This window comes from Populus nigra, chromosome 7, assembly GCF_951802175.1.
Source record: "Populus nigra chromosome 7, ddPopNigr1.1, whole genome shotgun sequence".
Lineage (NCBI taxonomy): Eukaryota > Viridiplantae > Streptophyta > Magnoliopsida > Malpighiales > Salicaceae > Populus > Populus nigra.
The window spans coordinates 6,997,100-7,022,422 of NC_084858.1; the positions used below are offsets into that span (position 1 = coordinate 6,997,100).

General features: G+C 32.2%; 2 protein-coding genes across 2 annotated transcripts; both read right to left on the minus strand.

Moving 5' to 3' along the window:
• Positions 1 to 15,916: 15,916 nt before the first annotated feature.
• LOC133698870 (allene oxide synthase 3-like) lies at positions 15,917 to 17,756 on the minus strand. The gene has a single exon (XM_062121969.1). It carries the CDS (start codon positions 17,699 to 17,701, stop codon positions 16,256 to 16,258), a length of 1,446 nt encoding a protein of 481 aa, XP_061977953.1. The 5' UTR covers positions 17,702 to 17,756; the 3' UTR covers positions 15,917 to 16,255.
• A 3,257-nt stretch (positions 17,757 to 21,013) lies between these two features.
• LOC133698406 (allene oxide synthase 3-like) lies at positions 21,014 to 22,616 on the minus strand. The gene has a single exon (XM_062121315.1). The coding sequence runs from the start codon at positions 22,585 to 22,587 to the stop codon at positions 21,157 to 21,159; it is 1,431 nt and encodes a 476-aa protein (XP_061977299.1). The 5' UTR covers positions 22,588 to 22,616; the 3' UTR covers positions 21,014 to 21,156.
• Positions 22,617 to 25,323: the final 2,707 nt, after the last annotated feature.

A 25,323-nucleotide genomic window follows, 5' to 3' on the forward strand; every position in this document is an offset into this window, starting at 1 on the left:
TTTTCAACTTCATCATTCAATTCAAATTAATGGTATTATATTTTTTGATTTAGTCCTTCTTGCTTTAATTTCTATTTTTTTTCTTGGTTTTTTGTAAAAATTATTATTCTTTTCAATTTTACTCTCCAATCAAAATATTGATTTTATTTTTATGTCAATTTTGACCCTCATTCTTTTATTTTTTTTCCCCTTTTACTAAAATGATTTCTCTTTTAAATTTCACCATTTAATCAAATATAAAAATTATTTTGTATTTTAATTTTGATTCTTATTTTTATTAATTGCTATTTTTTAATCCTTTTGTATAATTGAAATTCTTTTTTTAATTTTACCTTTCAATATTTGAATGATTGACAATTGGATTTCATGATCTATTCAAATTAGGTGCTTCGAGTCTAATGACCATGGTCACAAGTTTGAAAAGTTAACATGATTTTTAAAAAAAAAAAAACTTTATAATTCTCTTTATTTTTTTATCGGGTTATTTTAATCTTATGATTTGGGGCATGAATTCGACATGATATTTCAGGTTGGCTCGACTTTAATTACCATGTTTACAGGTTTGTCATGACCAATTTTTTATGTCCTTTCTTTACTCTGTTCCGACATCTGAGCCGTGGATTTGACATGATATCTCAGGTTAGCTCTATTTTATTTATTATGGTTACAGGTTTGTCATGATCAATTTTTTATGTCTTTTCTTTATTCTATTTCAGCATTTGAATATTATTTTTTACAAAAAAAAAAATTACTAACATGCAGCAAAGCATAGAGACGAAGGCTAATAACTTTCTATAAAATATAACACAATGGTGTTACAATAAAAAAAATTATTCAGCCCATGACCCTTATAGCACCCAAACCTTTATGATGCAGTTCTTTTTCTCTCTCTTTTAAAGTTTGTTTTACCTATCACAAAAAAAAATTTAGATACTGATATATTATGAAACATTTGGATATTCATTACTTGAGAACTATTTATCAATTAATAAAAAATAAAAAGATATATACATATTTGACACACGCGCACACACTAAATATTAAATATTGAAATAATAAATGTTATGTATATTGGTGTATTAATAAAAACCTATTATAGGTTCTATTCGTTATTCATTGAGTTTGAGTTAAAATGTGGTATTTACTTTCAAGTATACAAGTAAGATTAGTTAAACCTCTTACATTATATCATTATAAACAAGAAAGCGTAGTCATTGTACCAAGTTACTGGAATAAATATCTTATATAGTCCTAAATTTATCAAGAAAGAAGAAACCTGGTGATAATATAACAAAAAAAAAAATAAAAAAATAAGAAGCTGGTTAAGCCAAGGCCCAGTCCTACAAGACTTGGTTGGGTCACGGCCAACTGAGTCCAACACATTTAATTGGGTTGTGGCTCGACTGAGCTCTATCTCCTTTCATTTTTTATTTTTTTTGCTTGATATAGTCTTATTTACCATTCATGGGTAATATTTGCTATTCATGGATAATATTTACTGTTATAATTTAATTTTTAAATTTTTTAAAAATAAAATAATAAAAACAAACAAATAAAAATAAATAACAAAAAATGAATGAAAAAATAATAATTTGAGAAATGGGTTAAGACAAGATAAATTAAAAGTTTGAGGACTAATAAGGATGAAATTATAAATTTAGGAGTCAATTTGGTAAAAAATTAGAAGAATTGATAAGTTTGAGGACTTAATTAAACTTTGATTTAATTAATTAATGCAATCAAGGGCTTAATTGAAGAAATACCAAAGCTTGGGGTAGATTTGGGTCAAAATTACAAGAAATTAAAGTCCAAGGACCAAAGTGAAAAGGCAATGATACTATAGGGGATTAATTGATTTTTCCAGGGGTAATGTTAAAAGAATTAAAAGTTAAAGAGTCAATTAAAAACTAAATTGATTAAATTGAAACTAAGGACTATTTTGTAAATGGTGCCAATATCTAGGGGTTCAATTGCAATTTGATCCAGGGGTAAAATTAAAAGAAAGGAGATTTTCCTTGATTAGGAACCCAATTGTTAAATGTTAGATGTTCAGGGACCAAATTGAAAATCGCCATTTCTATTGAAAACGGCGCCGTTTTGAATCACTGTTCATCATTCCCGGCTTTCATCCTGGAGAAAACCGATTCAACAGGGAAACCGCAAGAAAACTGTAGCAAATCATGGTCACGTCTTTACCCAGTATTTCTCCCCCACGATGTACCACCAACAATCCAGTAATGTACCAAGCACGACTGAACCGTGCTCATCTCCACGATCACCACATGCAAGGGCATTCTCTTCCCCTATAAAGACCACAATCAGAGGACACAGAAAAGGGGAAAAAGACAGGGACGAGGAGAGAATACCATAGGACGAACAAAAACAAGAACAGGAGGACCAGGAACAACACAGGACGCACAGGTCAGAGCGAAGACGAAAAGGAAAGAACAGGGGAGAACAGGGGGGAAACGGACGAAATAACAGGAACAACACAGGGGGAAGACTAGAAGAAAAGGAGAAACCACAGAGAGAAGGAGAAAAACACAGAAGATAGACAGAAACAGAGAGCACCAGAAAGGAAGAGAGAGACAGGGAAAATAAGATAAAAGCAAAAAAAGAAACCAACAGAAAAAAGAAAAGCAGAGAAAAAGAACGAAAAAAACGAGAAAAGGAAGAAGAAGCATTGATCAGGCACGATCATTTCAGTCTTCATCAGCGACTACACTGGAGACAGAGCATCTCAAGTGAAGCTCTCAGCATTGTTCAGAAGGACGAAGAGACCAAGACGAGCAAACAGAGGAGAAGGCTTTTGCATTCATCATAGAAGTGTCGTCAGATCAGCCAGAAACGGTCACTCTCACTTCGTCTCCGTCTCCAACAGCAACGAGGTAAGTCTCTGCTCTTCTCTTCCTTTGCAATATAATTCACTTGGCATCGTTCTTGTAGCAAGACTGCCTGAACATTTCACGCACGTTTGCAGAGCTTGGCCAGTGATTAAGTTGGGCTGGCTGGCGCGCATATATATATATATATATATAATTTGTTTATTTACTAACATTGAAGTCAGAAATAATATATCTTTTTTTTTATGTAATACTTTTTAATACCAGAGTTGAAAATATTTGTAATTAAATATTCATTGACACTAGAGTTAGAAATATTATAAGCAGACCATCATAACATAAACTAACAAAATCTTAGTAATTTAAAACAGAAATAGCAATACAGCCTACCTCAGGTAGGACGCTTAAATGGTGATAATATTTTTTTTTTTGCGTAACTTGTTTCATACTATAGAATCTCTATTGATCAAGGTTTCTAGTAACTATAATACTAGGTGATAACTCCTTAAACAAGACCTTTTCCATCTAAGAATAAGATGCTAGAAATCTATTTTTTTCGCATCGAAATTTTTAAAGGTCATCATGATGTTGGGTGCAACACTTACTATGCAAAACTCGTTCAAAACGAGTCTTGAGTCCCTAAACTCAGTCAAACCTAGCTATACCCCATCCTCTTTCTCTCTCTCTCTCTCTCTCTCTCTCTCTCTTGTTATCCTACATTCCTCTCTCATCTTTTAGCTCAATATAGTCTCATTTACTATGCAAAGCATGTTCAGAATGAGTCCTGAGTCCCCATACTCGATCAAACAAAGCTCCATTCCCTTCTCTCTCTCTTCTACATTTCTCTCTCATCCTTTAGCTCAGTATAGTATTGTTTACTATTCATGAATAATATTTACTATATATGAATAGTGTTTACTATGCAAAGCTCGTCCAGACTAAGTCCCAAGCCCCCATACTCGGTTAGACCAAGCTTCACCCCCTTCTCTCTCTCTCATCCCTCTCCTTATCTTCCCTTGGTTTGGCCTAACCGAGCTATCTTGTCTCACCTTGTTTTACTATTCATGAATAGTATTATTTACATCATACTATTCATGAATAATACTTTTTCTCAAAAAATTTTTAAATATTTTTCAAGCTATATATTCTCTTATTTTGAGATAGAAAGAGAGAGAAAGATCTAGAGTTCTAGAGGATTATTCATCCAAGAACACTATACTTACCATCTCTTCACTACTTAAAGAACATTCAATAAGACAAATAACACACATATCTCTTCTCTATATAAAAACATCATTTTCATCTTCTTCAATTTGTACTCACTTGTTTCTTGGAAAAAAAAAAAACTCAAATACTAACTTAAATATCGGAGTGTCTCTTGTTTCACGAGGGATTTGTTTTACAAATACAATTGGGTTCAGATCTCATCAGACAGGGAAAGTCAGTATTTTTCAGTGAAGTTTTTTCATGACTTCATCACCTAACCCCAAAAAGAAAATACTGAACATGAGTATAAAATAGAAATATTGGATTAAGGTTTTACCAAGCAGTTGGATTTTTTACACCAAATATAGATGACCAGAACTTATCTCTACAGTCCTTGGAGTGCTTTAGTCATGGTCATGGTCCTTTTGTTTGTATACAATATGAAAAGAAACTAGCATATGAGAATTTGTGATATTAAAATGAAATTGGTTCCTTGAACATGAGTTGAATTTGTTAGGTTGAAGAGCCATCAAGTTTTTATTCTGAAAATACATAACTATTTTGATAGATTGGATATGATTTCCATTTAAATAGAAAGGAAATCAGAGACGACCTTGATACCATGTCAAAAACAAAGGTTTTGTAATGAATATCTCTAATAATGTTTATTGATATTATGAGTAAACACACACATACACTAAAAACCTATATGATTTACAGGGATTTACAAAAAATCTCCTAAATTTTAGAAAATTTATAATAACTAGAAAATATTCTTTGAGATATTATTAAGATGTACTATCAATATTTACATATTGGTTGACTTGTTTATAAATGTGCTGGGATGATCACATTTTTGGTATTAAGGTCACCTTCCACCATATTATGAAATGAGCATTAATCAACTCAAATTTGGTATTCTAATTCTTAGGCATTTTGTCATACAATTTAAAAACAATTATCTCCTTTTCATCATGTATTACTTGATCTACTGAATTTATTCTTAGCATTTTTCGTAGCAACAATTTTAGAGTTTAAGCTAAAAAGACATAATTGCATAGGCCCGAGTTCGGGCCTTTACACCTACACAAGTCGAAATAATAAATCCACCTAGCCAGCAAAAGAATCCCAACCAAGAGGTAAACTATATTTTTGTCTCTATTGCAAAAAAAAAAAGGTGGGAAACTGGGCAAATAAAAGCTCCACCAAAAGGTAAACTATACAAATAAATGCTCCACGATAAATGCAAATAACATGAATTAGCCCACAAAACCATAAAGATGCTTCAATGCAAGTGCAATATTTCACCTGGATATGATGTGACAACATGGGTGGGAAACTGGGCATTATGTCTTCTTCACGTATCTTTGGAGTAAACAATGTCATCTTTATATTTAATGATGCTTTGAATAAATAACTCATCTTTATTTTATATTTTTCTAAGAAAAATATAAAATCCCAAACTTTGAACATGACATATTGCAACTATATATTTGAAGTAAACCAATTATGTATAGTATTAAGTTAAGAATAAGAATATGTCTACAATTAAGTTAATATCATAATTAATTTTCTGAGATGGAAAGCTTTTGAATTAGAATTCTTACTTGCCCAAATCCTCGCGATGATACTTTTTTTTTCTAAGGATGAAGAAGATTTGGTTCAACAAATTGATACATTATAAGGATTTCTTCCTTCTGCCATCTTTAACCTCCACATTTTCGGTCCTTCTCTTTAATCCATTTGTAGGAGGAGAAACAAACAATTATTAGCATTTGATTTATGTTATTAGAAATGTGATACGATCGTGTAGAAAGATAGGAAGATAGTGAGTAAGTGAGACAAGGAAGTGCTAATAGTGGTGATTTTATTTGGTTCTCGAGAGAAGTCTGCGAGAAAGTGAGAGAAAAAACCCATACCTTTTTGGAAAAGCACGATAGAGAGCAAAAGGTGTGTGAGCTTCAATAATGTTTTTATCAAATAAAAAAATAAAATATTTAGATTTTTGAAGGAGCGAGGAAATGATAGAGAAAGTGACCCCTACGCAAATATGTCATTTATTTGTTTGTACAGGGTAATATAGTTATAGAGGTGTTCAAAAAAACTTATTAACTGAGAAAACCGATGAAAAATTAACCGAGAAAATCGAACCGAGATGGAAAATCGATTAAACTGATTTTTAAAACTATAAAATCTTACCGGTTTGGTTCGGTTTTGGTTTAACAACAGAAACCGGTGAACCGAACCGACCAACCATAAAATAAAAGATCTATAAATACTATAGTCTACACTTTACAATTAACCTAACTCTAGTAATAACATTACATCGAAAAGTCATCGCCCAGCAGAGACTAGTTTTCGCCTTCTTCCTTTCCCTTTCAATTTTCATCCACTCTGCGTCTCTGCCCACTACATCTGTCTCTTTTCTACCCGAACAAAAACCCATACTTGCAACAGAAGGAAAGGGCTCCTCCATTAGAGAAAAGATGGCAAGGTAAAGTAACATCTGTTTCAAACTTTCATGCTTCTTTGGCCTTCCTTTCACTACTTCCTCGCTCTGACATCTGTTTCTCCTTTTCTATCCTCTTGCAGCTAGGGTTTTTACATCTTTCTTTAGGTTCGCCCCCATCTCCCCTACCCTCTCTCCTTTCTCTTATTTCAATTATGCCTTTTGTCGATTTTTGTTTACTGTTGATCTAATCATTTTGGATGTGCATTCTCCCTAGATTACCGTCAGATCTCGTCTCTTTTTTCCTTCTCTCTCCATGCTTTACTTAATGTGAGCTGTGGTAGTTGGCTATTGTTTTTCTCTTGAGATAGATGCTTGTGGACCCATCTATGATTGCATTCCTTCTAGTTTGTCTGATATGGTGATCAAGATTTGCATTTCTATTTTAAATCTGGGCAAACATTATTCTCTTCAACTTACAGTTCTACGGTTAAATTTGTTTTCTTTTCCTCATAGAAGTTGTTTTGGCATGGCTACATATACTTCGAAGAACATCCTATCAATCTGTTTTATCTTGATTGCTAGTGCCTTTTATTTGCCTTGAATTGATAGACTGTTTTATAGGCAAGATTTTGTTGCTGATTTATGGATAGACTATTTTAATAAAATCATTGAGTTGGTATAAGCTTGTTCAACTATCAATTCTGACAGTATGACTGATGACTGATGTAGTGGGACAATGGATAGGTTACAAAGTTGGCTGCAATGTGAAAACATGGTTCTCAGGTGTTATGTTAGATTTATAATAAGTTCAAGTTTATTGTTGATTTTTTTAGCTTCATGATTTGTTAAATTTTTAGATATTGATTGCTCTGTTTCATTAAAATTATTATGTATTTTTGTAAAACCTTTTCCATGGAAATATTTGATGTTGAATAAATCGAGTAAAACTTATCAATTGGTCCATTACAGTGTAATTATATGAACCATTGATCCATTATGATTTTCTATAAATCATTGCTCCATTACAATGTAATTATATGAACCTAGCATGATGCTCAACTTCTGCTTGATTCACTAGAAGGTTTTTTTCTTACTTTGAATTAACTGGCAGAATAGTAGACAATTGGGCAAAATAATGGGTTTTTTTCTTGCTTTTGCAATTGGAAATAATTGTTGGTCCTTAAATCCTCTTTACAATTGAACGTGTTAGCTACTTAACGTTAACTTTAAGATTCATGTTGTTGTTTTTGTAATTTCAGATGGATAATCAACATGAAAACCTTCATGGATTATATTAAAAATTCTGAGATGATTGAGTTAGGTAATTTCTTTTACAAATTTAAATGTAGTTATTTTATAATATCATTTATTTACATATGTTTAATCTAACATTTTAATTTATGTTTTTGTAGAATTTGGTAAAAGTTTAAAAATCTCAACTGATTGTTTGTAAGTTGTATTGATGATGTTGGTGCAATCCTGGAATATAATTGTTTTGGGTAATTAATTTACTTTACCTTGTTAATTCCTTTTAAAATTTTGCATTGTTAATTTTTTTAATAGTCAAACTCTAACAAGTTGCTAATTTGCTAGTGTTTTTTTATAACATTATCCTTGCTGGATCTTTTGGCTTTTGCTGTTGCTGGAAGTTTTGGATGCAACTATAGTGCTGGTGCTGGATTTTTTTCTTCAAATTATGCTGGATGTTTATGATAATTTATTACTGGTTGCTAATGTATTTGTTTGCTAATGTAAACTTTTTTAGTGTGAACACCTCTTTTAATTTGAGGTGTCCAAATTTGATCATGCATCTTGCATATTGCATTGATTTGAATTTTCATAGCTTATTTCTTTGCATATTAAAGATAGTAAGATGTGAAGTATTTCAAATTTATTGTTACCATAATCATTTCAAAAAAATATCAATTAACAAACTAAACCAAATTAGAAATTTTAAAGAGTTTTGATTAAAAAACCTATGAATTTAGCTCAATAAAAAAAATTTAAAAGCCCAATTTAATGTAAGCCCATTTAAAAAATTCAAAAAACCCATTAATTTGATGATTAGGTTTCTCGGTTTTAAAGCCAAAAAACCGAATTTAACCGAACCGAACCGGTTCAATTTGAACTGGAATTCAGTTCTATTTGGTTTGAATTTTTAAAAATTTGAGTTAATAGGTTCGGTTGGTTTTTTTGGTTCAAACCAAATTGAATCGAACCATGAACAGACCTGAATAGTTATTTATAAATAATAATTTATGTGCAGATAATTGTACAGGATATTAAAAAATCATATTTTTTCATCGGAAGTGACATCTCACCCTTTTCCTCCTCATGTAGTGCGCGATGGTGGTTGATGGGTGGTTTGTCGTCGGTGGTCATTTCTTCTTTTTTTGTTCCTTGTTTTCTCTCTCTTTCAGCAAAAGTGCACATGTATTCTCTTTTCTTTTTATTTTTAATTTTAGTCCTTATGTTTTTTATTTCTTATTTTAGTCCTTGGCCTTTTTGGGGAAGTTTTTGATGTTTTCATCATAGTCCTTAAATTACAACTTGTCATATATTATTGTTTTTAATTCGGTTTTTATTCTTTGATTTTTTATTTTTTTCTTGGCTTTTTTTATTAAAGTTTTATTGTTTTCAATTCATCCTTTAATCAAAGTTTATGTTGTTTTATTTTTTTCAACTCAACCCTCATTCTTTTGATATATATATATATTTGCTTTTGTTAAAGATTTTTTCTTTTCAATTTAACCCTCCAATGTTAGTTTTTTTGTTCCCTTTAATTTATTTTTTATTTTGATTTTCACACTCATTCTTTTAAGTGTAATTTTTTATGCTATAATGTTTTTCCCGGTTTCATCATTCGACGTTTGGTTTATTTAGGATTTGGCTTCATATTTTTTTAATTTCTCATGCCACCGATCTAATGACACGAGTCACGAGTTTTAAGAATTGATACGGATAGAGATTGTTTTTTTTCTTCTCATTTTCTTTTATGGTTTTATCATTTTGCATTATTTAAAAAAAGATTGGTTTTGTTGTTATCTTTAATTTTTTTTCTATCAGTTTATCCCGGTCTCATAGCTTAGGCCACATGTTTTCTAGAGCTTTTTTAAATAAAGGTTTTTTTTTATGTGTTTAGTGTTTAATTTTTGAAGATTGTTTTATACAGATAAGCTTTTTTTATAAAAAAAATATTTCTTTTGAAATAATATTTCTGATGTGTCCGACCTTGCATAATATTTTTTTTTCCTTTTATTTTATTCACTCCGTTTCATATATGTTTCTATTTCTGTTATCTTTTATTGGTTGTAAGAAATAAATTTGGTAGATATAAACAAGTGAATATCTTATTTTACGAGATTAAATATCTTGAACTACATGTACCTCTCAATTTGTCTAGTTTCTCTTTAGTTATTGTTAACGATTTTTTGTTTATTTACATTGATAATTATCTATTGGTTTGATTAGATGCTTGGATAAATTTTTTTGATTTACACTTTAAATTTTTTATGTAAAAAAATATCAGAATAGTCTATCTATCTATTTTTTTAAAAAAACATTACAACTCGCAATAGAGCATGAGTCAAATATCTATTATTTTTTTAATTTTCATCGTTACTTTGTGTTTAGCCTGTGATGGTGTACAAGAGAAAAAAAGCTTAATTTCCCAAGATAAATTGGAAAATTAGCACATAAAATTAAAATACATTGCGAAATAACATAGAAATAAAAAGTTTTAGCGAAATAACATGTTTTTGGATATCGTGATTGAAACCGTGACATTTATTAACTTTGTATGAGAGACTTTATTTTTTTCTGATGTCATTTCTCTTATGATTAAAGAGAAGCATAAATAATTGACTTTTTACAATATATGTTTTTATTTCAGATTATGTGCTTCTCTTTGTACCTTGATAGCACATAAAAAATAAATACTTTTGTTGGAAAGTTAGAATCTTGGAATAAATGGGGCTAAAAATTAAGTAATTATCCATCATCTCATGATATAATTCCATGTTTCTCATAGAGAATTAATAAATGTCACAATTCGGAACTATGATATCCAAAAAAGCACTATTTAGCCAAAATTTGTTTGTTTTTTAATCATTTTACCATTTATATTTATTTTATGTGCTAATTTTTCATTTTATTGTCACTGTGTGTTTGGCCTGTGATTGTGTATGACATAAGAAACACTTTATTTATGAGGATAAATTGGGATTAACACATAAAAATAAAATAAATAGTGAAATGACATGAAAGCAAATTTTTTTTAATAAAATAATATACTTTTGAATCCACGATATTTATTAATTTTTATAGTCATTGCTTTCACGATAATTTCCCATTTTATCGGATTTCCCGTCTCTAATTCATCTTTGCGACTTTACATGAAATATTTTAACCTTTCTTTTTTTAGCACTTTTTGGATGCATAAGACGTGAAAGCAATGTTCCCACACCCTACAATCAACAAGATATAGTTCCATTTTAATAATGTCAGTGGCTACTGTTTGTCGTGTGCAAATCTGAAATCTCTGGAAGAAATATTCTGTAGCTTTATCAACACGAGCTAGCTCAGCATTTGAAGTCAAAGCCGCCTCAGATGTCTTCCATTGTTGATTTTAAAAAAATGCCTTTTAAATCAACAAGATAACGTTTGATGGGAGATAATTCTTCCATGGTCTGCGCTTTGGCCTATGAGCTCCGCTAATTAATTTCTTCTGTTGGAAAAAACTAGGCAAACCCAAAGCTTTCTCAGGTATCAGACTGCCAGCCACGTTCTTCTCCTTCATAAAGAAGAAATGATTGGTTCATCATTTTGATAAGATTGTTTAGATATTAATGGTGGCGAAAGCGAGACTTCCATTAGTCGCAGAATTCTATCAGACTTCATGAAGGATTTACTCGAACATATGCAATTCGGAGGTTTCCTGGTCCAGAATCTGTAATGGAAAGCCAATACTTATTTGCCTATTAAGATTTATTTTTGTATAATTAAGAACAACTCTGATAAAGAACCAGGACACATATTAATATAATTATTTTAACATAAAATATCATATTAACATATATACTAGCATAATTAACAAGAAAATATCACATTAATATATATACTAACATAATTAATTAGGATCAATAAATTAAAATATACATTTGTCTTTAAATAAACAAGCATTTAACATAATTTAAAAATATTAAAAATAAAAATAATAAAAGAATCAATTGTTCTAACAATAAATAATTTTATTATGATATAATATGAACATCCAAACTCTGCATGAGAATCCATAAAACAGATTAAAACCTTGGTAGTGGGTGAGATATTCAATCCTTGTTGTTAATAATTGTACTTATCACAATAATACATCAACCAGCACCCATTTCTTAATGCTTTTTCTATTTGAAAATAATAAACATTTTCATATGGGTTGTTAGATGAATAATTTTTTTGAAAAGAAAAGGCAATTCCAAGAACAAAGTGGCCTTCCATATTTTCTCCATTTACCTGCATCAAATCCCCCATTCACAGAACAAAAAACTGAGAGTTCTCTCTCATTTATTTCACTACTATCTTCACACATGAAGAGGACAATCAATTCGTCTAGCCTTCTCATTTTCGATCAAACAATAAATGCCCATTCCTCCTCATCCCAAACTATGGTTTCTCTCCATCTTAGTTCCATCATTAACACCACTCGTATAAGGCTATCTTTTACACCAACACCTACCATCAACAACCCCCATCCATTGATATTCCCAGCAGCACCGTTTCATCTCTTCATCAACAATAGTCGTTGATTACTCCTCCATCGGCAACTCTCAAGCTCAGCAAAGAAAGAAATTAGGGCAGAAACTTTAACTTTTCTTTTGCTGTTACTATATATATATATATGTCGAGTCTTGTCCGGGTTGACTGGGTTTTGCTTGATTTTTGCGTTGATCGGTCTTTTACCTGACCTGGACGGGTCTAGTTACTGGATCAACCAGATCCTAAATGGACTTGTCGGGCCGATCCGAGTTTAATAACTATGCTAGACAGAAGCACCACCATATCCTTCGCAGGACATTGCTTATCCTCCATCGCTGGATCCTTAGTCTCACGCCCATTTGACCAATAAACATAATTCAATAACTTCTCTCCCTCCCCCATAAACCTATGCCCCACAAACTCCTCAGCATCATAAAAAACCTTAGGATCCTTCGTGGCGAACGACTGATATCCAAAGATCATTTCACCTTTCTTGATCTTAAAGGTCGCGTCATAACTGGACCATAATACCTTCCTTGGCCTTAACATACTGGAAAGGAACCGGAGGTATATACCTGTCACAATACAAATATGTTATGGATCTCTTGTTTGAAATTGGTATGGTGGAATGTAAACCAGTAGATTTTTTATTGTTTAGAATTATCGTCTTGCTATTCACCCAGATTAAATACCAAAAAACAAAAAAAGATACCATTAATTGGTAAGGAGATTAATTTATTTGTCCAATACACGTCTAGATATTGCCTATTTTGTTAGTGTTGTAAGTCAGTTTATTCATGCTCCAAGAGAAGACCATATAGATGTTGTAATGAGAATTTTGAGTTGCATAAAGGGACTTCAGGAAAAGGGTTGACCTTCAAGAGATGAACATATAGAAGTGAAGGGATTTACCGAGGCGGATTAGGTAGGGAACCTCACTGACCGAAGGTCCATCTTTAGCTATTATACATTTGTTGCGTGAAATCTTGTCACGTGACGAAGCAAAAAGTAAATAAATGTGATAGAAAGGTCTTCGATAGAAGCAGGATATAGAGGCATGGTTCATGAGATACGTGAACTTTTATGGTTTAGGATTTTGCTTACTGAAATAGGTTTCAAGCCAAAGGAACCTTTGCTATTATACTGTGACAATCAGGCAACTCGAAAAATAGCTAATAATTTGGTACAACATGATCGAACTAAACACATTGAGGTAGATCGACACTTTATCAAAAAGAAGTTGAATATGAAGTTGATGGACATTCCTTTCGTTCGATCAAGTGAGCAGCTAACAGATATTCTAACTTATGCAGTTTCTGCTGAAGCTCTTCATAAATCTGTAGACAAGTTAGGCTTAGAAAATATATTCGCACCAACTTAAAGGGGAGTGTTAACGTGTGATTAGCTAAATTATAAGTGACTTGTATAAAAAGGAGTATATCTTCCTATACAAGAGATATATATTATAGGAGATATGCATTGATATGCATTGATGTAATCCTTTAATATAGGAATTCTGTAGCGTCCATGTATATCTCCTTAGAGATTCCTCCAAAAGAATAATACAAAAAATATATATCAAACCCTAAACCTTAAATTTTTTTATGTAAAAAAACTTGATCTACATCTACCTATCAATCTATCCAGTTTCTCTTTTAGTTATTGTTAATATATTTATTTATTTATTTACATTGATAATTATCAATTGGTTTGATTAGATGCTTGGATAAACTTTTCGATTTACACTTTGAATTTTTTATGTAAAAAATATCAAAATAGTCTATCTATCTAGATTTTTTTTAAAATTACAACTCGCAATAGAGCACGAGTCAAATATCTATTCCTTTATTAATTGCTGTCATCGCTTTGTGTTTAACTTGTGATGGTGCATAAGAGAAAAAAAGCTTGATTTCTTAGGATAAATTGAAAAATTAGCACATAAAATTAAAATAAATAGCGAAATAACAAGGAAGCAAAAAGTTTTAACGAAATAGCATGCTTTTGGATATCGTAATTGAAAATTATGACATTTAATTAAATGTCATGGTTCCTAACAGCGACATCTTCCATGAAAAACTTTATTATCTTCTGATGTCATTTCCATAGTGATCAAAGAGGAGCATAAATAATTGACTTTGCAAAATATATGTTTTCATTTTAGATCACACTTTTCTTTCTACCTTGATAGCACGTTGAAAAAAAAAGACTTTTGATGGAAAGCTAGAATCATAGAATCAGTGGGGATTAAGTAATTTTCCGTCATCTCATAATATAATTCTATGTTTCTCATGGATAATTGATAAATGTAACAATTCAGAACTATGATATCCAAAAGTGCACTATTTAGCCAAGTTTTGTTTGCTTTTGTATCATTTCACTATTTATATTATTTTTATGTGCTAATTTTCATTTTATTATCACTTTGTGTTTAGCTTATGATGGTGTATAACATAAAAAACACTTGATTTATGAGGATAAATTGAGATTAACACATAAAATTAAAATAAATGGTGAAATAATATAAAAGCAAAATTTTTTAATAAAATAATACGCTTTTGAATGTCACGATTGATAACCGTGATATTTAATTAAATATCATTGATCTCATCCATGATATTTATTAATTTTGCATGGGAGAATTTATTTTCTTTTGAAGCCATTTCTCCCATGATTAAAGATGTGTACAAATAACTATCTAGGTGGTAGTCTATTGGTAAGAGTTTGAGACTAAAAAATTTACATCCTCTGTGTTTTTAGGTTCGAGTCATGTGGTTGCTTATATGATGGCCACTGGAGGTTTGCATTCAGGGCCCGTGAGATTAGTTGAGGTGCACGCAAGCTGACCCGGACATCCACGTTGTTAAAAAAAAAAGTACAAATAATTAAGTTTGCATGATGTATATTTTCCTGTTGGCACAATATTTAGCCACGTTTTTTTTTTCTTTTGTGTCAGTTCGCTATGTATTTTAATTTTACGTGATAATTTCCCATTTTATCGGATTTCCCGGCTCTAATTCATCTTTGCGACTTTACATGAATATTTTAACCTTTCTTTTTTCCACTTTTTGGATGCATAAGACGTGAAAGCAATGTTCCTACACCCTACAATCCCAGCTATAGTTCCATTTTAATAATGTCAGTGGCTACTGTTTGTCGTGTGCAAATCTGAAATCTCTGGAAGAAATATTCTGTAGCTTTATCAACACGAGCTAGCTCAGCATTTGAAGTCAAAGCCGCCTCAGATGTCTTCCATTGTTGATTTTAAAAAAATGCCTTTTAAATCAACAAGATAACGTTTGATGGGAGATAATTCTTCCATGGTCTGCGCTTTGGCCTATGAGCTCCGCTAATTAATTTCTTCTGTTGGAAAAAACTAGGCAAACCCAAAGCTTTGTTAGGTATCAGACTGCCAGCCACGTTCTTCTACTTCATATAGAAGAAATGATTGGTCCATCATTTTGATAAGATTTTTTAGATATTAATGGTGGCGAAAGCAAGACTTCCATTAGTCGCAGAACTCTATCAGACTTCATGAAGGATTTATTTCGAACATGCAATTCAGAGGTTTCCTGGTCCAGAATCTGTATGGAAAGCCAATACTTATTTGCCTGTTAAGAGATATATGCCACTGCCACGCAAGAACAACTAAAAGATTCAAGAATGCACACGAGAAAATGGAAATTCAAATAGCATGAAGAAAGGGTATACAAACTTTGAACGACGACAATACATGAATACACTACAAACCAACGTCAGATTTGTGCACAAAAGGAAGAGCTATTAGAAAATGATACACTCCGACTTGTATGAAACTGTGACATAAAAATGATTATTATATATAACGATGATGCTTTCAAGCGAGTGGAGGAATAGTTTATTTGAAATACTTCGATGATTCGCCCAAAGTCAATGTAGTGGGTATTAGCCACCGAAAAGGAAGGGCAGCTATCAAAGCAGCCCGCAAAATAGAACTTGACAAGAGGCAGCTGGGTGACCATCGTCAAATGCTGGTGGCTTTAGCCAGCGAGGTGAAAGTCACGGATGATCCAATCGGCAAAACTGCCGTCTCCACGGTAAACGTGTCGTAACGTAGGAAGAACTCCACCAACATTAGCCTAGACAGAAGCACTACCATATCCTTCCCTGGACATTGCTTATCCTCCACCGTTGGATCCTCAGTCTCACGCCCATTTGACCAATAAACATACTTCAATAACTTCTCTCCCTCCCCCACAAACCTATGCCCCACAAACTCCTCAGCATCATCAAAAACCTCAGGATCCTTCGTGGCGAACGGCTGATATCCAAAGATCATTTCACCTTTCTTGATCTTATAGGCCGCGTGATGACTTTCGACCACAATATCTTCCTTGGCCTTGGCGTACTGGAATGGAACCGGAGGTTCAATCCTGAAAGCTTCATAAACAACAGATTTTGTCAAAACCATCTTATCCATTGCTTGGATAGTGACCCCGCCTTCTTCTTTAACAACGGTCCTGATTTCATCTGCGAGCTGACGGTGCAGCTTTTCTCCCGACAGGCCAACCCATTTGATCAAAGCAGGAAACCAGACTTTTAAGCCTCCATAAGTACTAAAACAGGCGAGAAACACAAGATTATGGCAAGCTTCCTCTCTTGTAACCCCAAAACTCTCAGCTTTGTCCAAAATCGGACCCGAAGACGCATAAAACACATCGTAAAGCTTATAGTAATCAGATTTTACTAAGAAAAATGGTAATCGAAATGTATGCAGCAATAGATCATCAACATATTTCAAGAACTTAGGTAACCCTAGGGTAAAAAGTGGTCCGAGTTGTAGAGCCAGCCATTTATCAGCAATGGCTGGTCCCTTCGACCCAATCGCGGTCTCAGACGGGTCTTTACCGCAAAAGAGACGAAAAATGTAGTTGAAAGACATGACCTGACAAACGTTGTTGAAATTTGCTTTCTTTTGAGACGCTATGCCATCCTCAATGCTGATGAACAGTTGTGACAAGCAGTTTCTAAAGAGAGGAATAAACTCACTGTGCTTGGACGCAAGCACAGACATAAAATAGGATTTGAGAGCGGTATGTTTGGTCTCAGAAGGGTCAAGATAGGCACAAACACGGTATCCTCCAGAGTAGGACAAGGAAGGCAAGAAAGTGCCATCAAGAACGTTGTACTTTTCAACTTTAGAAGTGTCAAAGAGGATCGGAAACGAAATTGCGTCAAGGACAGCAATAACTTTGGGGTTCTTGGCAATGAAAGGGCCGGGAGGCATGTTGGTTTTGATGACCGTGGAGTTGTGCTTTTGGATGCGTGTTTTAAAGAACTCATCTTTACCTTGGTTATAGAAATAGTCTAGACGATCTCTAATTGCACCGAAGAAAGGGGTGCCATAATCACCAGGGATTGGCTTCATCGGGAGTTTTGATTCAGAAGAGGAAGAAGAAGAAGGAGACATCTTCGATTACTATTTGCGTTTGGATTTTCTTCTGGCTTCGTGGTGAATCAAGGGATTGCCATGTATCAATATATAATAGCTTAAAAACATTCTTGTGATTAATTATTGTTATCAAGAAAATTCATTAATTAATGCTAGTTGTATATTTGTTGAATTAAAAATGCTCTTGCTTTTCAACGCGATTTGATTCATCTGCTTACTAAATGCTTAAAAAATTTAAAGCACACACTCATTATTCAACTACATCATGGGGGCGATGATGGTTGTGGGTCACAGAACATGTCACGTAAGGTGGTATCGGATTTACATGAGGAAAAATAATAAAACAAATTCAATCCTGTACAGTTGCGTGTGGCCTTTAGAACGAATTGAAGGAACAGAAGACTAGATAAATTAGCTTCTGTAAGGTGGGCTGGATTATTTATTTCTTTAATATAAAAAATATTCAGATATTATTATGTGTATAATTATGAACTTAAAATATAATATATATTCGATAATATTTTTTTAAAATATTGATACGAATGTTATAAATTTTCAAATGATGTATTGAATCGATCTGAGCTTACCAATCAAATCTGTGATTTGTGTAATAAGACAGTAATAACTTTATAGAAAGCAAATAAAAAAAATTGAAGCTCAATTTCTAATCAATCGAATGTTGAAAGGCAAAATTGAAAAAAAATAAAAAAAAGAAAAAACTATTCGAATCAACTGGAGTTAATATGTCAAATCTGCAACCCGGGTCATGAGATCGAGATAACCCCATAAAAAACAAATTAAAAACAATTATGAAGCTTGATTTTCAATTAACCAAATATTAACGGGTAGAATCGAAAAATACCAATTAAAAAAAGGATCAAACGTAAATAACCCAAGTCAGGCCACACAAACCTGTTAAATTCTTGACCTAAGTTATAAAACCATAATAACTTCATAACAGGAAAAAAAAAGTTATGAATATTCATTTTCAATAGACCCAATGTTAAAAGTTGAAATCAAGAAAAAAAAACTAAATTTATGAGACCAAGATAATTTCATATAAAAAAAATTAAAAAAAATTACGAATCTCGATTCCCAAATAACCTAATATTGAAGGATAAAATTCAAAAAAATAAAAAAGATTGACTAATTGAAAGGTGAAATTGAAAAAACAATTCAATAAAAAACTTAAAAAAATAAACCGAGTTAACCAGCCAAACTTGCAATTCGGGTTATGAAATTATGATAACTCCTTAGAAAAAAAATGAAGTCTAATTTGAAAAGGACAAAAAATGAATAAGGTAAACTTGCTAAACTCGCGATTCAGGTCTTGGGTTTAGAATAACCCCATGGAATATAAAAAAATTACAAAGTTTAATTTCCAACTAATTCAATATTTAAAAATAAAATTAAAAAAGTTAATTAGAAAAGGAAGCAAAAAAAATAATTCAAAACAACCTGGATTAACATGACTTGTGGCTTAGATCAAGAGATTAAGATAAGTTTATATATATATAAAAAATTATTTTATAAAGCTTCATTTTTAATTAATTTAATATTGAAGATTGAAATTAAAAAAAAAACTAAATCTTTAAAACAAGTATATAACTTAAAAGAATGAAAATAAAATAAAAAAGCTATGAAATATAATTTCTAAAATAATTTAATTAATACAGAATGATGAGATAAAAAAAAACTAAACTAAAAAACAAAAAACAAAAAAGAAAAGAAAAAGCTCAAACAAGTGTTTTATGGGTGTGGTTTTTATTAATTTTGTTTGTTTATTTAGCGATCCAAGTCACTAATTAATCAGAATTAATCAGATATCTTTATCCAAATACCCAAATCGTCAACATGTCTTATTCCTGGTATTTAATTTCTTATAATTAATTAGATGAGCTTAGAAATCTTTGGATAAATTGAAAATTAAGTTCTGTTTTTTTAGCAAATAAGTTAAAGCAATGATCATCATCTTCATCGATCCTGTATTTCATCAAAACCCACAAAACTAATATAATCAAAATTAAGTTGTAGGTAATTCCGACCTGATTCTTGGTTATTTCGAGATCGTAGAGAGTAATTAAAGAACCAACCTCGCTTGCAAGGGTGATCGGAGGCTGCTTCGAGAGTTCATGATTCTATTGAAGCACTAAACTATTCGATCGTGTTTTAAAATAAAAATATTTACTAAAATAATTAATGTGTTAGAAACGTGATTAAATTCTTTTTAAAATGTTTTTATTTTATCAAATCTTTTAATTTATTATAATATATTTTTTTAAATCCAAATCTTGTCCTATCCAACTCCAATATAAAATATAGGCTTCCCACCAAGACCTGGTTTCTGCGTTCCTCCATGTCGGCAGCCGCCCAAGAAGTTCTTCTCCTTCCTTCTTCTTCACCAGCCGCCCAACACTTACTAATAAATTCAAGACTAGATCAAACAAATAAAAAAAAATATTTCAAGAAACTATTTTGTTAGAAATATAAAGAGCTCTTTACCTCTCAAATCATTCTTCAGAATGAAATGTTATTTTCTTTTAAATCTGATTTTATAAGTATAGTTGCGATTACTTTTCAAAATGTTTTTTACTTGGGAATACATTATAATAATAATTTTTTATTTTAAAAAAATTATTTTTAACGTTAGTACATTAAAATGATTTGAAAATATCAAAAAAATATTAATTTGAAATAAAAAAAATAAAAAAAATTTAAATTTATTTAAAAATACTTTTGAAACATAAAAACAAATAAATCTACGGTGTATTATTTGTATGACCATCTCCAATATTTCATGTTTTTATTTAATATAATGAATTTTCTCTCCCAAAGTCTTTTATTGTTTTGGTTTACTTTTCTTCCTAAATATTTAATAAATGAATGCAAATATGATTTCTCATGTTGGTTTTATTTTTCTTTGGCACAGAACAAGAGGATTTATTAAAACTGAAAAAAAAAAAAAAAACTAGGATTTGCATTGACCCGCTATGTCCAACCCACGCAGATATTTGACATTTGCAGGTCGGGTCGGTTTTTCATGTTGAAAAGGCTGTGATGTCGGGTCGGATATATATTTCAGTCCAACCCGACCCGAACACTGCTAAATTATGAGACTGTGGAGCCCACCCCTAGTCTATGATACATTTGAATGTAAACCAAACTTTTAGACTAGCTTGCCTATAGCTACAACCCAGTGTTTGTTGACATTATACAGAACCTCTTCGTATCTTTTTACAGGTACAAATAGGAAATGGAACTGGAACTCAATTGGTGGATTCATGCCTTCTCTTTTTTATTTTAAGAAACTGAAACTAAAATTAAAATAAATTAACAAACCAACAAATTATATTTCCTCGAAAGCAATCGTGCAGGACAAGCACTGGGTTTATATAAAAAAAAAAGAGCTATTTTTTTAGTATTTAGGATATTGTGAGAAGAGGCAAATATTTCAATACTTAGCTTCACCAAGTTCAAGTGCTTGTGGCCTTGATCAATGAAGTTAATGTCACTGATGATCCAAACGGTAACACAGCCGTCTCCACAGTAAACGTGTCATATCGGAGGAAAAGCTCCACCACCAATAGCCTAGACAAGAGCACCACTAGATCCTTCCCAGGACATTGCTTATTCCCCACAGTTGGATCCTCCGTCTCCCGCCCGTTTGACCAATAAACATACTTCAGTAGATTCTCTCCTTCTCCCACAAACCTATGCCCCACAAACTCCTCAGGATTATCAAAAATCTTAGGATCCTTTGTAGCGAACGGCTGGTATCCAAAGATCATCTCACCTTTCTTTATCTCATAAGCTGCATCATGACTGTTGATCACAATATCCTCCTTAGCCTTCCCGTATTGGAATGGGACCCCGGGTTCAATCCTTAAGGCTTCAAAAACTACTGATTTGGTCAAAGTCATCTTTTCCAGGGCTTGGAAAGTGACCCCACCTTCCTCTTTAACAACGGTCCTGATTTCATTAGCAAGTTGGCTGTGTAACTTCTCTCCTGCTTTGCCAACCCACTTGATCAAAGTAGGAAACCAAGCTTTCATGCCACCATAAGCGTTAAAACCAGCAACAAACACTAGGTTATGGCAAGCTTCATCTCTGTCAATTCCAAAACTCTCAGCTTTGTCTAGAAACGAACTCGAAGACGCATAAAATGCATCATAAAGCTTCTTATAATCAGACTTTACTAAGAAAAATGGTATTGGAAATGTGTGCAGCAAAAGATCTTCAAAATGTTTCAAAAACTTTGGAAATCCTATGGTTGCAAGTGGAGCAAGTTGTAAGCCGACCCATTTATCTACAATGGCAGGTCCTTCCGATCCAAGCTTTGTTTCAGACGGATCTTTTTCGCAAAATAGACGAAAAACAAAGTTGAAAGACATTGCATCACTGGAGTCATTGAAATTTGCTGTCCTTTTAGAACCCATTTCATCTTCAATGTCGATGAACATTTGAGACAAGCAAGTCCTAAAAAGGGAGACGAAGTCCTTGTGCTTGGATGCGAGGACAGACATGAAAAAGGATTTGAGAGAGTTGTGATTAGGCTCAGAAGGATCAAGATACGCACAAACTCGGTATCCTCCAGTGAAAGACAAGGAGGGTAAGTAAGTGCCATCAAGAACGTTAAATTTTTCAATTTTGGAAGTGTCAAAGAGGATTGGGAATGATATTGCATCAAGTACAGCAATGACTTTCGGATTTTGAGCAATAAAAGGGCCAGGAGGCATATTGGTTTTGAAAACTGTGGATTGGTATTTTTCAACACGGGAGCTGAAGAACTCATCTCTCCCTTGGTTATAGAAATAGTCTAGACGATCTTTGATGGCACCAAAGAAAGGGAGGCCATAGCTACCAGGTATTGGTTTCAATGGGACTGCTGATTGAGGAGGAAACATTTTCAGCTTGAGTTTGTTGTGCTCTTTGTTTGGCAGTTTAGTGAGGAATAGCTGATTTCACCATTGATCCATGCATGTCTAGCTATTTATACTATCTATTACTTGTCATTGAGTTTACGTTCGATACTCATTATGTGCACGGTTTTTGACTAGTAATTGAGACATGATTTCTTCAGGCCTATATAAATTTCTACCTTATCTAAAATTCACGTGATTATTTATCATTTGTACGTAGTCCCAATATAATGACCAGTTTTTCATGATAGGAACATGAGATTTCGAGTTCACATGCAAGACTTTTACGTGGTGAAGTTAAATTACAAGTGAACCTCTCGTAGGCTGACTTGATCAAGCTTTAAAAAAGTGAAGTTAGATTTTGCCTCTCCTAGGCTGACTTGAGCAAGGGATAAAAATAATTCATCTTCATAAAATTATCAAATATAGACGAAAATACTGCATAAAAAATATTGTTGATAAATTATATTGATAATTATCGACAAAAAATCACATTACTGTTTTCATCGGTGAATGCTAAGAGAATAACCAATGGAATTCAAAGAATAAAAAGAATTAGACAGATATTCTCTCATTAATCCCGTAAGCAAATCTGACGTGCTAATATTTTTGACAGATTTACGGATGATAATTTATCGTAGCTAGTTCTCGTTGGTGAATCCGTCGGTAATATTAAAGTTATAACCAGTAGCACGACCCCTCCTCTCCCCTTTCCCTATTTATTCTTCTTCTTTCTTTTTACAGAAAACAACACCCCCCCATCTTTTATTTTGCTTGAAATCTAGCTCTCATCATCACAAATTCAGCCACCCCAACACTTAGTTTATTAGTATCCCTATCTTGGTTCATTTTTTTTTTAAGATTCGCCACATCAAGTAAGCAAACCTATATTTTTTTTGTAACTCATTTTTCTTATGTTGAATAATGACTAAAGGGTACTATTAAAATAGATTGAATAAGTTTGATTTGAACCAATGATAGCTAACTAGTTTGGTATTGATAATTTGTTTAGTTCACATTATTAATTAATACATGTTGTCATCAATATTGTATATAGATTTTATATAAGTAATAGATCATCTTTCTTGGATGTATCAAGTTTCACCTGAAGGGTTGTGCATGATGAATTATTATAGTGGGGTTAAGGGTTTTATTAATTACTCACTATCTAATTTGAAGAATATTAGTGGAGGCAGTGTTAGATATCCATGTAAGAGGTGTAAGAATAAAAAATTCCTCGATCTAGATATTGATACAATGCATCTTCTACAAAAAAAGGCTCATGGAAAAATACTTGTGCTGGTTTGCACACGGAGAACCCTATGTTCCTTATGATACCATGGTAGAAAGGATGGTTAGCTCAACTTCTAGTTCTAGCAACGTGCATGGAGTTGTAGATGATAATAGTAATTCTTATAGGATTATAGCGATGGATGCAAAGAGAATGAATCATGGTTATGCAAGTAAATGTTCAAGTGTAGATAAAGAACCAAAGGTAGCTAGGTTTTTTGAACTTTTAAAAGATTCCGACGAACCATTATGGGATGAGAACAAATCACAGTAAATTATTGGTTGTTGCACACGTGTTCATCATTAAGTCAAATCATGGGGTGAGTGATATTAACAATGACAAAATCATCAAATGGACAAGAAATATTTTACCTGAAGGGAATACGTTGAAAGAGAACTTATATGCTGCTAATTCCATTATGAATCTCCTTAGTCTAGAATACTAGAAAACTAACATATGTCCAAATTTTTGTATGTTGTACTATCGTGAAAATGCAAATTTTATCGAGTGCAAAACATGTAGGCATGCTCAGTATAAAAACAAAACTGGTAGGGGAATGACTCTTGTCATACATAGAAAATTGAGATACTTCTTAATCACTCCTATGCTGTAAAGGTTATTTATGTCTCTAAAGACTGTTAAGCACATGACATGATATCATTCACATGATACGATGAATGAAGTCATAGCACACCCTTCCGGTGGTGAAGCTTAGAAGTAGTTTAATAGGGTGCATCCTTAGTTTTTAATGGAACCACAAAACATATATCTTGGGTTATGTACAAATGAATTCTATTCATTGAGGTCATTTGTTGTATCCTATTCTTATTGGTCGATAATACTTATATTTTACAACTTGCCACCAGAGATATGTATGAGGCCGAAGTTTATGCTTTTATTTATAGTCATACCTAATCCTAATATATAATCTAGGTAGTAATATAGATGTTTGTCTTTAATCATTGATTGATGAGTTGAATCAGTTGTGGTCATACGAGACTTTGACGAAACATGACTCAAAGAAACAAAATTTTCAGATGAAGACAACTTTGATGTGGACTATCAATGATTTTTCTACGTATAAGATGGTTTCTAGTTAGAGCACGCAATTAGCTTATCCATATTGTATGAAAAATAATAAGATTTTCACCTTAACAAATGATGGTAAAACATCTTTTTTTTATTGACACCAGAGGTTCTTGCCAACTAATTATAAGTACATAAAGAACAAGAAAGAATTCTTTATAGGTAGAGTTGAAAAAGATATTGCACCACTGAAATAATCAGATTTCTTGGATTCTATTTATCTCCTTTAGATTTAGGCTAATGTGAAAATAAAAGAATTTTAGAAAGAAAGTGAGAGAAAAAGTTATGTTTAACTAATTTTATAAAAAATATATAGGGTGTGAGTTTTTCACAACAGCACCAGA